General features: G+C 41.3%; 1 protein-coding gene across 1 annotated transcript in view; it reads right to left on the reverse strand.

Moving 5' to 3' along the window:
- Positions 1-2896: 2896 nt before the first annotated feature.
- The window catches only part of LOC108426626 (phytanoyl-CoA hydroxylase-interacting protein), a 15439-nt gene continuing 3738 nt past the window's right edge, over positions 2897-14597 (reverse strand). Inside the window, exons 2-5 of the mRNA XM_017696263.2 lie at positions 8823-8999; positions 6036-6210; positions 5602-5719; positions 2897-4600 (exon numbers count right to left, since the gene is read on the reverse strand). Coding sequence (XP_017551752.1) covers positions 4066-4600; positions 5602-5719; positions 6036-6210; positions 8823-8996 — 1002 coding nt within the window. The 5' untranslated portion in view covers positions 8997-8999 and the 3' untranslated portion in view covers positions 2897-4065. The remainder of the gene's footprint in view (positions 4601-5601; positions 5720-6035; positions 6211-8822; positions 9000-14597) is intronic.

The following is a 14597-nucleotide window of genomic DNA, read 5'->3' on the forward strand; positions in this document are numbered from 1 at the left end:
AGATATTTTGTAAAACATAAATAAAAACAGAATACGATGATTTGCTAATCCTTTTCAACCTATATTCAATTGAATACACTACAAAGACAAGATATTTAATGTTCAAATGGATAAACTTTATTGTTTTTTGCAAATATTCACTCATTTTGAATTTGATGCATGCAACACGCTGGGACAGGTGTATGTTTACCACTGTGTTACATCACCTTTCCCTTTAACAACACAGTAAGCATTTGGGAACTGAGGACACTAATTGTTGAAGCTTTGTAGGTGGAATTCTTTCCCATTCTTGCTTGATGTACAACTTCAGTTGCTCAACAGTCCGGGGTCTCTGTTGATGTATTTTGCGCTTCATAATGCGCCACACATTTTCAATGGGAGACAGGTCTGGACTGCAGGCAGGCCAGTCTAGTACCCGCACTCTTTTACTATGAAGCCACGCTGTTGTAACATGTGCAGAATGTGGCTTGGCATTGTCTTGCTGAAATAAGCAGGATGTCCCTGAAAAAGACGTTGCTTGGATGGCAGCATATGTTGCTCCAAAACCTGTATGTACCTTTCAGCATTAATGGTGCCTTCACAGATGTGCAAGTTACCCATGCCATGGGCACTAACACACCCCCACACCATCAGAGACGCTGGCTTTTGAACTTTGCGCTGATAATCCAGACAGTCCTTTTCCTCTTTGGCCCGGAGGACACAACGTCCATGATTTCCAAAACCAATTTGAAATGTGGACTCGTCAGACCACAGGACACTTTTCCACTTTGCGTCAGTCCATCTCAGATGAGCTCCGGCCCAGAGAAGCCGGCGGCGTTTCTGGGTGTTGTTGATATGTGGCTTTCGCTTTGCATGGCAGAGTTTTAACTTGCACTTGTAGATGGAGCGACGAACTGTGTTCACTGACAGTGGTTTTCTGAAGTGTTCCTGAGCCCATGTGGGAATATCCTTTACAGAATGATGCCGGTTTTTAATGCAGTGCCGCCTGAGGGATCGAAGGTCACGGGCATTCAATGTTGGTTTTCTGCCTTGCCGCTTACTTGCAGAGATTTCTCCAGATTCTCTGAATCTTTTGATGATATTATGGACTGTAGATGATGAAATCCCTAAATTCCCTGCAATTGCACTTTGAGAAACATTGTTCTTAACCTGTTGGACTATCTGCTCATGCAGTTGTTCACAAAGTGGTGAACCTCACTCCATCCTTGCTTATGAATGATTGAGCCTTTCAGGGATGCTCCCTTTATACCCAATCATGACACTCACCTGATTCCAATTAACCTGTTCACCTGTGGAATGTTCCAAACAGGTGTTTTTTGAGCATTCCTCAACTTTCCCAGTCTTTTGTTGCCCCTGTCCCAACGTCTTTGGAACGTGTTGCAGGCATCAAATTCAAAAGGAGTGAATATTTGCAAAAAACAATAAAGTTTATCCATTTGAACATTAAATATCTTGTCTTTGTAATATCTTCAATTGAATATAGGTTGAAAAGGATTTGCAAATCATCATATTCTGTTTTTATGTTTTACACTACGTCCCAGCTTCATTGGAACTGGGGTTGTAATCACCAGGCCTGTATTCAAAACATTTGAGTCGGACTCCCCTTAATCATAATGAAAACAATAAGATAAGCTTATTTGGAGCTCCAATCCAAAAATCTGATTGACGGAGTAAAAATGAGTAAAATTCTTCTTATATTGACCACAACAAGCTAAACTGCTGCTCCATTAGCGATGGGCTTTGAATGGAAGTATTTACTGAATAATTCACTGTGAAACTACAAAATAAAAAGTTAATAAATATATTATTTGAATGTCTTACATACTTTGAATGTCTGTGTTTGCTTTGAGGAAATCAGATTGAGATGCTAGCAGAAATTAGCGTCATTGTAGCAGTGGAACTGGTGAACAAAAACCACTTACAAAACAAAATTTTTTACATTTAGCACTGTATCAAACACTATATTCTGATTGTTTCATTATTATATAACAAAAAATGAAAAGTTCATGAAATGGCAACAGTGCTCAGAGGCAGGTGACTGAAAGGTCTTGTCCTCCCCTGCTTGAAAAAGAGCTTAGACCAGCATGACTAGCACAGAATCCTCTAGACGTAATGTCAGTATGATATATTTCACCCTCTACCCTGCTGACCTCACCCACAACACAACAAACCACCACCTGCAGAAGTTCTCTGATGCCTCTGCTATCGTTGGCTACATTTAGAAGGAGGTCATAGCAAGTACAGTAAACTTACTCAGGACTTTGTGGTCTGCTGTCAGAGATACTGCCTCCAGACCAACACGAGTAAAACCAAAGAACTGGCAGTGGACCTCTGTTGGACTTAACTCCCTCCAACAATACTAGTGAATATCCAGGGACTGGACATTGAGATTGTGAAATGTGTTCACTTGATCAACAAACTGGACTGACAACACCTGGTCAAGAAAGGTCAGAGCAGACTCTACCTGCTGAGGAGCCTCTGGTCTTTGAGTACAGGGGACACTTTGGGATTCTGTCCAGCTGAGGCAGTGAGGGAGAGCTGGATGATGGCCAAGCTGTCACCCTTAATGGAGAACATATCCCATCTGCTGCAGAATCCCATTCGCTGCAGGCAGCCTGTGGTGAGTAAAGGAGAGATACCGCATGTCCTTCCTTTCTACTGCTGTCAGTCTCTACAACCATCAGTGCTCCAAGCAGATCACCAGGTTGGTATCAACCTCTCCTATAATAATATACACTTTTCAAGCCCTTTTTAAATGTGCAATAAACCACGTTTCCCTCTGTAGTGCTCTCCAAAAAGTTTGGCACCTCAACACCCTAGTAGTCATTTTAGTAGACCTTTATTATTTCTTAATTAATTGTTCTTTTTGATCTAATATTTATTCATTATATATATATATATAAAATTGTATCTTATGGCAAAATCAGTGGTGCATTCACAAATGAACTTTATCATCTCCTCCATACAATGTTTTCTATTCATCCCATCATTACACATGACTGCATAACATTGGAGGACACAGGTCATTAACATAGCCACACTAGCAACAGAGAGAAATACAACACAAATTGTCTATGCCTTGTATAAAAACTGTGCAAAACTAAAAGTGACTCACCTTTGGGCAAACATAGGTGTCTCTGCTGAAGGTGAGTGTGTCCATTGATTAAGCAAGAAGAACATGTGAGTCACGGACCCCGAATCACAGGGCACAAATGCATGCGCATTCCAGGCATACTCAGACGCTGCATCACTGAATGAGTATATACTTACTTAGTCAATCAAAATCTCTTATTTTTTATTTCTTTTTACATCATTTCATAACACCAGCTGCCATGTACACTGTATGAAAACGTCATGTCCAACAGAATTGGTCCAAAATAAAACATATTAATTTTCCTTCTCCTGAAAAAATTCCATGTTGGAAATAAAAACCTTCAGACAGAAACGATATAGAGTATACTGCAGGATGTCATCAAAGACACAAGAGGCTATGCCAATATGGATTGTTGATGCAGGAAACAACTTTGAAGGGCCTTGAAACTGAACATACTGTGTTCACTACAAAAATAAATGAGTGTTAATTCCATATTTTAATTATTTAACTATGTGGCAGTGGTTCCCAAACAGTGAAGGAGAACAATACACCTTTCAGCAATGACTAAAAGCACTTGGCAGGGAGAGGATAAGCTTTCATCAACAAACATTACACGTTTTATTACATGTTACATATATTTGGCAGTATGTACATCTTATGGCTTATTTTATATTCTTATCCATGCTAGAGCAAAACAACGTAGACCTAATTTAACTCACATTTCTTAGTTTTTATAGAGAATGCCTCAGTGCTCCAGTTTTGTCTTTCACCTGAGAGGCTTGCTTGTCGCTTTTTTTTTCATCTTTGCATCACATAACACTGTTGAAGGTGTTGACTTTCTCTTCCAAGACTGTGAATGTGAATTGTCATGAGTACAGAGGCTGACACTTCTGTAGTCTGACAAAATTCCAGATGTATCTCAGTTCTTCCCAAAGCATTGAGTCCAAGCTTATTCACTCAGCATCCTCAGCTCAGCGTCCCACGCTGATGTTGCACACCTTGCAGCTGGGGTCTTTCTTGGCATTGGCTGTGGAGAGACTCATGAGCTGATGATGGCCACTGATCTGCACCAGAGTGCCCTGGTCCAGAGCCAATGGCTCTGTGTATAAAACCTCCAGTATAACATCGCTTGCGTGACAGAACGTTGGCTCCGGCCCCGGGACGTAAATCAGGAAAGGATTGGCCGTGAGGTCCAGCAATGGCATCCGGCCGCTGCAGAAGCGATCCCCCTCTGATCCAACAGGGGCCACCACCAACACTACGTAATGATAAGCTGTGTACATGCAATAGAAGTCGGCAAAGTAGAGGTGGGTGTTGGGGTTCAAGAGGTGGCCGGCGGAGATGTGGAAGCGCAGGGGTCCGTAGGGGGAATCTTTGGGAGGAAGACCTGTGTCAAATTCAGTATTGCAGCTGAGGAAGACTCCGCACAGCTTGCCATTAATAGGGGAGCCGTGGCTGCCGCTGTTGTCTTTTAGAGACGGGAGCATCGCACCTCCACATTGTGTCCTGTGGAGAGAGGAAAAGAAAGGAAGAGATCCTAAAGTGGCATTCACACCTACAACTAGCATTAAATCCACAGCCTCATCATTTTAACAGAATTCATGATGTGTTTCCGTTGATCGCTGTTCTCTCACTACAGTACCCAGCATGCATTATGTACATATGGCATACAGCCATTGGGAATCCCCCACTGATGTAAAAGCCAATAAACATAAACATGATATTCAGCTTCCTAGCAGTAATGTTACCTAGCTGGCTTTGTTCTGCATTCATCAGCTAGTCGGGAAGAAATCCAAACAGCCTGCCCTCAAAAATCCACTTGATGCAGTTCTAGTTTTTCAAACGATCCTTGAACATCATCAGAAGGGAATTTTCCTAATGTTTAAACTAGAAAATCCTTTGCAACTACAGTGGCAATGCTGCAGGAGGTGAGAAGTCATGTTTATGACAGATGTAGCAATGGGTACAGATTTAATTTTGGCCATATCGCCCCTTTAAAGCAGAGATTTTGCTAAAAAATTACATTAAAAACAATTTTACCCCAAATGTACAGAATCCATTAAAACATGTTTGGCATCTAAAGTCTTCTGCAGTTTTGCACTGGAGCTGCGAGGCTAATGTAGCTAACAAGTAATGAATGCCAAAATGCCACCAGTGTAATCTCGTGGAAAATTCATGCTAAAATCAGCTCACAAATGGCATCAACGAAAAGGGCTCCATATAGCACCAAAAAGGATTCTTATATCGTGCAAAGCTTGATATAGTAACAATAGAAGAATCCCGTTTGGTGCTGTATGGAGCTCTTTTTAAAAAGGTTCTATATAGAGCCATCTACGGCACATTTTGCATCAGTCTGAAGAAAGTTTTCACCATGTAAAGAACCCTGGAACCAGGGGTGCTTTGAGTGTTCATGGTTCTGTGTAGAACCATTTTCTTTACTGAAGAACCTTTGAATAATGATCTTTTTTAAGAGTGTACAGCCACTGTGGTGGTGGACTCCAACTCACCTCACATATTGGAAATATTCAGGATGCTGGTTGCGGTAGAACACTGAGAACCGAAGCATCCTCCCAGCAACTCCCTGAGCTTTATCTAGAAGCTGCTGGAGATGGTCCATTGCGTAGTCTATGGAACAGAACCACAGTCACCCAACAGTAACTCACCTCTGCAGTTTCTCACAGACGTTACTGAACAGCAATTGGTCAATTAATTATAGGTTTCAACACAAACACTTTAGGACTTCAAATTAAGGTAGAGGAGCATCTCTACTAACACAACTATGGCAGATATACTCGACTGTAGAGCTTCTTTTTTCAACACTAGCCTGATATGGTGAGGCAAAAACTTAAAAGCTCTTGCCCACTAGAACATTCATCTCCCAGCCCGTGGTTTCTTATCTATGAACAACATTTTGGGCCCAAACTTGACCTCCTCTTCTTACCCCCAGTGCAGAACTCCACCACTTGACTCCACTCTGACACCTGGTAGTCTCCATCCGGCTGTCGGATGGCCGTCTGCACTGCCACACAGTACTCGGTCCGAGGGCTCAGGAACCAGTGGCCTCTTACTGCCATGGGCAGGGGTACTGCTTTGGCCACCAGCTTGGTAGGCACATCCTGATGGTGTCAAAAGAAACAAGGGCCAGCTACAGTAAGCATAAGAGTAGGTTATAGAGTAAAGTTTGTTATAAAGGCAGAACATCAACTGTCATTTGTTGGGGCTTTTCCTTTACCCCTTAAATGAAACACTTTATTTCTAAATAGGCTTAACCATGACCATGAATAACTTGGTCAGGACCGCTCCATACAAGTACCGAAGAGAAAGATCTTTTATTATGTGTAGTAAATGACCAGTGTTATACTAGACCTATAAACCATTATTTAGAAGCTGTATATACAAATACAGGGCTTGGGAACTGATGCCACGTTGAGCTGCATTATGGAATCGTAGAGGGTTTGTTCTACAAATATTCACATACAAAGGAAGATTGCTACTTGTATTTTTTCCAGTTCGTCATGCTCAAAAAGTGAACTCCACCTAGTCACAACACAACTCCACCTCACACCTTTTAGGCTGAAAACAGAGCATTTTGAAAGGTAAAATGTTTGGTTTGTTATTATGTACCTCACCACAAAGCTGAGACTGGCTTCTTATTCGATAGCTTCTTATTTAGATTTTCCATTTTGCCTTAAATAGTGCAGCAGTTAGATTCTGGCACATTTGCAAACAGTTAAAATCCAGTAAATGGTAACCCTGCCATAATGGCGGATCACCCATAAAATACAGCCTCATGACACCACATTCCCAAGGCCTGTAGCCTTGCGCTAAACAGTACACTACATCTGCTGTCTGCTACATCATGTCTTTAATGTGAAATTAGGTTGTAAATTCAGTGTAAACTCTTTACTTTTGCCATTGGTGCATTCTACGCATTTGATATTCATCAAATGGACTGTTGCAAAAGGTTGAATGCCAGTCTCCAACTCTGCTGTGGCACAAGTATTCCCCAACCTTCATATCAGAGCGCTATCAAAGCTAATTAGTCTTGTTGTGCTGTCTCTGCTCTCTGACAAGCGAAACCAATTGCTGAATCCACGAGAGGGCTATAACCATAGCAACCCCATCTTCAGCTTCCCCTACATGAATACGGTAGCAGAACCGCAGGTGATTAAAAAGCCATTAGCAGTGACTTATATCTGTAGCTACCTACCAAGGAGGACCATACTGTGGTTGCAAAGGAAAACATATTCATGTAAATATTGTGGAAAATCAATACTCTGAAGCGTGTAAAACAGTGCTGAGGGAGTCTAGAGCTGACAACACCTCTTGTCATGCTTTCTCTCTGAGAGACAGAACTCTCTGCACTACTTATTTCTCTGTGCACTACAGCTGCACAGTTCGTTGCCTATTAAACAGTGCAAGTCAATCGAACAAGGATGTTTTTCAGCTGAGTGGTTTGTTTGAGCAGTCCAGCGCTCTGCCCTTTAGCCGCTTGGTGGGTTTTGGTTATTGGAGAGGAAACGAATGTCCCGATGAGTCACTGGCCTCCAGCGATTTTTAGGCCGAGGTTTTTGGATTTCAGGATTAGTAGTGACTGAGAGAACATCCCGGCTGCCTGTGTTACTGCAGCATCTGCAGAGTGCTGTCAGATGCTTTCATCTCCAAAGGCATCTTTAGACGTCTACCTCTCTCTCTCGTTCCCCTTTTTAGTTTAAATTTAGTAGAATATTCGACACAAATGCCGTTGCTGTCACGTCAAGCACATATCACCTAAATGACAACTCAGTAGGAGAGGAGGTTGTTAAATTGAATGTTTCATGTAATATAATGAGAATTTAACCCAAGTAACTTTGGACCATTTGTCATAAAATTCTAACAAAATATAGCAAAACAATAATTTGGGAAAAAATTGCTGCGATGGTCCTGATGTGACAGCAACAATATCTTCTTGTATGGGGAATTGGTACAAAATGATTTCTAAAGTGACATTAGAGTGCAACATTAGAGTGAAATGTGGGGTTACAGTGAAGCGCGGCATTAGAATAAAGTGTGTCATTAGAATGAAGAGTGCCATTAGAATGAAGAGTGGCATCAGAGTGAGATGTTGCATTTGAGTGAGGCGTGCCAACCAAGTGAATAGTGACATTAGAGCTAAAAGTGGCTTTAGAATGAAGACTGGCATTAGAGTGAGGTGTGGCAATACAGCAGAAATGGGGTACTTCAGTGTGCCACTAGACTAAAATGTGGCATTAGATTAAAATATGGCATTAAAACATATTTGTACAGCATTAGAATAAAAAGTGGTGCAAAGAGTGGCATTAGAGTGAGGTGTGACAGAGTGCAGAAGGCATTAAAGAGTGGCATTAGATTGAGGTGTGGCATTAGAGTGAAGATGGCATTAAACAGTGGCATTAGAGTGAGGTGTGGCAGTAGAGTGAGGATTGCATTAAACAGTGGCATTAGAGTAAAGTGTTGCATTAGAGTGAAGGGTGGCAGGGTTAACATTGAAGAAAGGCATTAGAATACATTAAACACTGGCATTACAGTGGAAAGTGAAAGTGGCATTAATCAGTGGCATTAGTGTGAAGAGTGGCTTTAGAGTTTGGCCTTAGCATGAGGTGTGGCTTTAGAATAAGGTGTGGCATTAATCAGTGGCATTAGTGTGAAGAGTGGCTTTAAAGTTTAGCCTTAGAATGAGGTATGGCATAAGAGTGAGGAGTGGCTTTACTCTATGTTTGAAGCGGTTCTGCTCTCCTCCTTCTTTCCGGCTCAGATCTATGAAGTAATGTGTTACACGAGCCGTGTCTTCAGACGTCATCTCCCAGGCAACATGGAACGAGTCACAGGTCACCTCACTGATTTGGATGTTGTGAGGTGTGGAGAGAAGCTCCGCTTCACCCATTGTCTGCAGAGACAGTGAGAGAGAGAGAGAGAGAGAGAGAGAGAGAGAGAGAGAGAGAGAGAAAAGCGTCAAGAAGTGAAAAATTACAGCAAGACAATAAAAAAGCAATCTGCCAGCCTCAGACCAAATTCAATTAACCTCAGTGACAGGTGACCCATCGGGGACACAGGACCAAAGGAACACTGTTCTCTTTCTCTGCAGTATATATATATATATATATATATATATATATATATATATAGTGGTGGACAGTAACTAAGTAAATGTAATTCGTTACTGTACTTAAGTAGTTTTTTTTCTGTATCTGTGTTTTACGTAAGTTTTTCCATTTTGGCTGGCTTTTTACTTTCACTCCACTACATTTCAAAGTCTAATATCTCACTTTTTACTCCACTACATTTTGAGAAATCTGTCTTTCCTTTTGGTTTTTGTACGTATAAAAATGTAACATGTCAAAACAAAAGAAGTGCAAAGCAAGAACACCAATGATGAACTAACCTAACCTGTAAACAGAGCACAATATAGAAATATGTACACATATGCAGTCATGACTGGCATGGTTCTTTTTTTCTGAATTCATACAAACACATTTTATAGTAAATTAGATTGGGCTGGTTTATGTTTATGAACAGAGGCCTACAGATCAACATAGTAAAGGAGCTCATCTGTGATCCTGAGTTTAAAGCCAGTTTTTATTCAACAAGTAATCTTACACTGAAACTTTGCTTGTGTGTAAAAAGTGATTTCAGAGCCACTCGGTTCTCCCTGATGGAAACTGTTTACCTTCAGTGTTTTGTGCTTCTGATCATTTTAATAGACGTCAGCGTCACTAATTAATGACGTTCTATTAAAAGACTGGTTTACCAAGAGAGACGCTGGAGGACTTTCACCTGAAATGATTCCATGAAGCCAGTCTTGTTATAAAAATGATATCAGGACATCAGATCCAGAATTACTCTTTTAGTACTTTTACTTTATACTTAAGTACATCCATCCATCATCCAATCATCATCGTTGACCGCTAGTCCAGACAGGGTCGCGGAAGCAGTTGGGAGAGCAGAGAATCCCAGATGATCCTGTCCCCCGCAACTTCCTCCAGCTCATTCCCGGGGACCCCAAGCCGCTCCCAGGCCAACTTGGAGACATAATCCCTCCAGCGTGTACTAGGGCGACCCAGGGGTCTTGTAGGCCGTGCCTGGAACACCCCCACCGGGAGGCGTCCAGGGGGCATCCGGATCAGATGCCCGAACCACCTCAGCTGGCTCCTCTCAATGCGGAGGAGTAGCGGCTCTACTCTGAGCTCCTTCCGGATGACCGAGCTCCTCACTCTATACTTTATACTTAAGTACATTTGAAGCCAAATACTTTTATACTTTTACTCAAGTTGAGGTCTAGAGTAAGGACTTCTACTTTTACTGGAGTAATATTTTACCTCGGGTATCTCTACTTTAACTACAGTACATGATTTGTGTACTTCGTCCATATATATATATATATATATATATATATAATGTATGTGTATATGTGTGTATACATTAAAAGTTCTCTCTCTTTCTCTTTATGCACTTTTGCAACATTTATAAAAACTCAGTCCCAATTATATGCAGATGTATAATAAAGAGATACTTTGCTTTTATTTCACTCAAGCAGTTTCACCCAAGCAGAACTGATGCCTCTCTAACTCTGTCTTTCTTCTCAATACCAGATTGTAGTTCTCCCCTTAGGCCAGAACCTGAAGTATGTGTACCCCCACTATTATCAGCTCATAGACGTCTATTCAAGTGAAAAATTGAATGTCAGTGTAATACATTTTAGTGTGAACATGAGTTTAACTGAACATCTACTGGAGCAGTGCAGGTGCTCCACTCGTAGGGAGATTTGAGTTGAGAGCACGTAGGGCGCTAAGTGGCTACATTGGCACAAAAATAAATAGTAGGTTTGTGATTTGTGATTAAGTCAGACAGTGTGCAGTGGGACTGAAACACAGGAAAGAACATAAAGATAAGCTTCTTGCAGTAATAAGCAGAGATAACTAGCTAAATGTCTGGATATGGTCTGGCTAGCTTTGATAGATATGATCTATCTAGCGAACTAGCTTGCTAGCACTTGCTTTTTAGCTAATATTATGTTAGCTATTTTTTTTAAGATATTATTAGTAATATTAGTTGACTAGCCAGAGTTTTTTGCCATGTACAACTCAATGTATTAAAGGCTAATAACTGTCATTAATTAATTGTCTGGGTCAACTTAGTGCAGTAAGCATTAGCCAATATTAGCTTAAGAGAAGTTCCTCGGGACCTCAGCTTTCACTAGCTTTGCTCACTTTCTGGTGCACATGGGTAAATTTAAACTAATGGGAGACAACAGGATACTGGAGAGTTAAATTCTCTTGGTCTGAACACCCTCAGGGACTGAGGCCTCCTAATCCAGAGAGACTGGACACCTGAGCCCAGTCTGTATATTCTCCTGCCGTTCTAGGCCACTGCTCCCATCCCTGAGGAGATGATTAGTGATGGCAGTGTGGCAGTGGTGAAATGGGAGAGCCTGGCAGGGTGCGTTTAATTAGCTGTCATCTCCAGGCCCTGTGATCAGTGACCCCAGCAGTGTGCTCATACAAAACACCTTTATCACACCCACGGGATAGAGAGAGTGTCAAAACCTTGACTTATTAGCGCTTCTCTCTCTCTCTCTTTCTCCACACACACACACACACACACACACACCACACACACACACACACACACACACACACACACACACACACACACACACACACACACACACACACACACACACACACACACTCTCTCTCTCTCTCTCTGAGGACAGTGAGGATGTTTTTCGGGAGAAAGGTGGCATTAGAGTGAGATGTGGCATTAGACACATTATATGGCATTAGAGTTTTTATTGCATTACACTCTTTAGGTGTCATTCGAATGAGGTGTGGCATTAGATTCCCTAAGTGGCATCAGAGTGAGGTGTGGCATTTTAGACACTTTAGGTGGCATTAGAGTGAAGCATTGTGTGAGGCAGCAAGGCATTTTAAACTGCCTCTTTTTATTTCATGTTTAGCACTCTGATTACAGTTTCAAATGCATTGAGTGTGTGTCTCATTTACTGTGCCACTCTGGGTCAGGCGGCCTTCCTTTGGCACAAATATTTTCTACACCGCTGCACTTTCCATGGCTTGTTATGTAAAATAACGCAGGGCGAACTGCACATGTACTGACCTGAAAATCCTATCAAATAGCCTCTTCTTAATTAGGAATCCTAGTGAATGACGAGCCATATGTTAACACCGAACTTTGTCTTTGAGTGCACTGTAAATAATGAACTGTCTGTGTTTGAGTCTTTTTTAATAAGCATGCCAGAGGAAGACAGACAGCCTATTTCACCACGAGTCTGTCATGCATGCCTGCACTTACCCTGTTATGTGTGTGCGTTTAATACCTTGGATGGACATACGTTCAAAGCCCCTTAAACTCTATGAGCTGCGAAATGTCTGTCCTTCATTTTCTCTTGGGAATACTGTGGCAGTGCAGTGGGAATGATATCACAGAATTCTGTCAATGCTGCAGCAATGTTGCTGCTATACTGCGAGAGACATGCATCATCCACAGCTGTTCTCCTTCTCACCCACAGTTAATGTAGGGCAAGAAGACCCTCCTAGGACTGATATCAAAGCCCTGAACCACATTCACACATACACACGCACCTGCTCCACTTTCTTACCATTTCATAGCGATAAAAGGGAAAATATAGAATTATGTCTGAAAACATTATACCTCCAATATTCGGAGTGGTTCACAGCCAGAGTTGAACTCGTTTTCAGATTGGGAGTTATATGATGCAGGCCAGACCACCTTAAACTCTAACTGCAAGCCTGCTGCCATGTGCACTCAGCACTGGCTTAGAACAACATGAATTCTTTAAAAATCTGTACATTTTCACCTTCTCTTTTTAAAACTGTTATTTCTTTTTTATTTATATGCTATACTAAGAAAAACAATTTGGCTAGACAATGATGAAATTAAATCTGAAGAAAAATTTTGTCTTAAATTTGACATAATCATGACAGTCAACCTGCTACAAATGATGCTGACATTAGCTAAGTAACTTAAGCGTCCTGTCAGCATTTCTCACTGCTCGGATATCTCCTCATCCTCCCTAACTAGCCTTTTTTCACAACTTGGTTTTCTGCAGTTCTTGCCACTGCTGTCCATCTTCACATAACTGAAAACTGTGAAAACAGTAGAGCCCTGTCTGCTGTGTTAGCTAGCACCACGTCATTGCGCTTATTTTGATACGGCAATCTCTTGAGGCTGATTTTAGATTCTCATTGGAATTTTCTTTCCACTGTAAATAATAGAGCCTGTTACTTTCATTACAACTTCCATTGCAATTTAGGAGTTACCTTTTGGGAGAAATGTAGCTGATCAGTTTAGCGAAGGAGCTGTGAGGCTGATGTAGCAATGGACCCCATTTACAGCACGTTATGCATCTTGAGTATCAGGATTAGAGTAATAATCCTGTGTAAACGGACGCAAGCGGCATTTAAAACAGATACAAATCCGACCACTTCAGGAGGTGGTCTGAGACACATTTGAGTCACATTACAGTAGCAAAAAACTGGACACATGATCTGTATCTGCAAGGAAGATAATCGTAGAGGATGCACATGATTGAGAACAGGACTAAACTAAATGCCTAATAGCAGTATAGACAGACACTACTGTGCAAAACAAACAGCAGACAAATAGGCTGAATAGATAAGCACTTGGTAACTGGCTGCCACATAATGAGGGGATTTACGTATTCCATTCCACACAGATTAGATTTCAGTATGACTAAACGTAAATGCATGTGGTTAAAATCTTATCAGGATCCAATCCAGATATTAGTCACATGAAGTGAACAGGGTCTTACTTCCTTCAAACTGAATTGGGTTGTTAAGCAATGTCAAGTAAAGTTGCTTATGTTATTTCTGACACTGTATGACAACCGGTTGTCTACAGAAATGACCAAAAGCATTTTGCATAGCCAAAAACAGTATTAGTAGCTCTGAACTTATAGATTACTGCAGGGTAAAGAATCACATTAGCCAGTGCCAAACTATCACTTTAATGACCTACATACTATTTAAGACTGCTTGTTACAGCTCATGAATATTCACATGTCTGCCTGACTGTCATATGTAGGTTATCTGAAGTCCCATGTTGCTGTGAATCTAACTAACACAGGCCCATATTTTAATTCATGTCCATTTAAACTAACAATATAAAAGCCAGGAGCATTTCTTCAAGGTCAATGTCGTTCATTGTTTCTCTGCTGATCAGTAGATCTAATCTGTTCAGCTGTTCTGTTCTTATCTCTGACACCGTTCAGCATGATGAAGTGCTTTGGGGTTAAAGGGCTCTGCTCACAGTTTACATCAACAGCTTCTATACTGATAAGGGAAAAACCTGCTTGAGGGGAATGCTCTTATTTTAGATCTAGAGGGTGCCCTGCATAAATTACAGGCTTTGGTACTGCGAAATTTCCCTGTAAAACTACTCTGCTGCTTTAGAACATGGGCCAGGTGTATGGCTGCTTTGGTAACAG

The sequence above is a fragment of the Pygocentrus nattereri genome, chromosome 29 (assembly GCF_015220715.1).
Source record: "Pygocentrus nattereri isolate fPygNat1 chromosome 29, fPygNat1.pri, whole genome shotgun sequence".
NCBI lineage: Eukaryota > Metazoa > Chordata > Actinopteri > Characiformes > Serrasalmidae > Pygocentrus > Pygocentrus nattereri.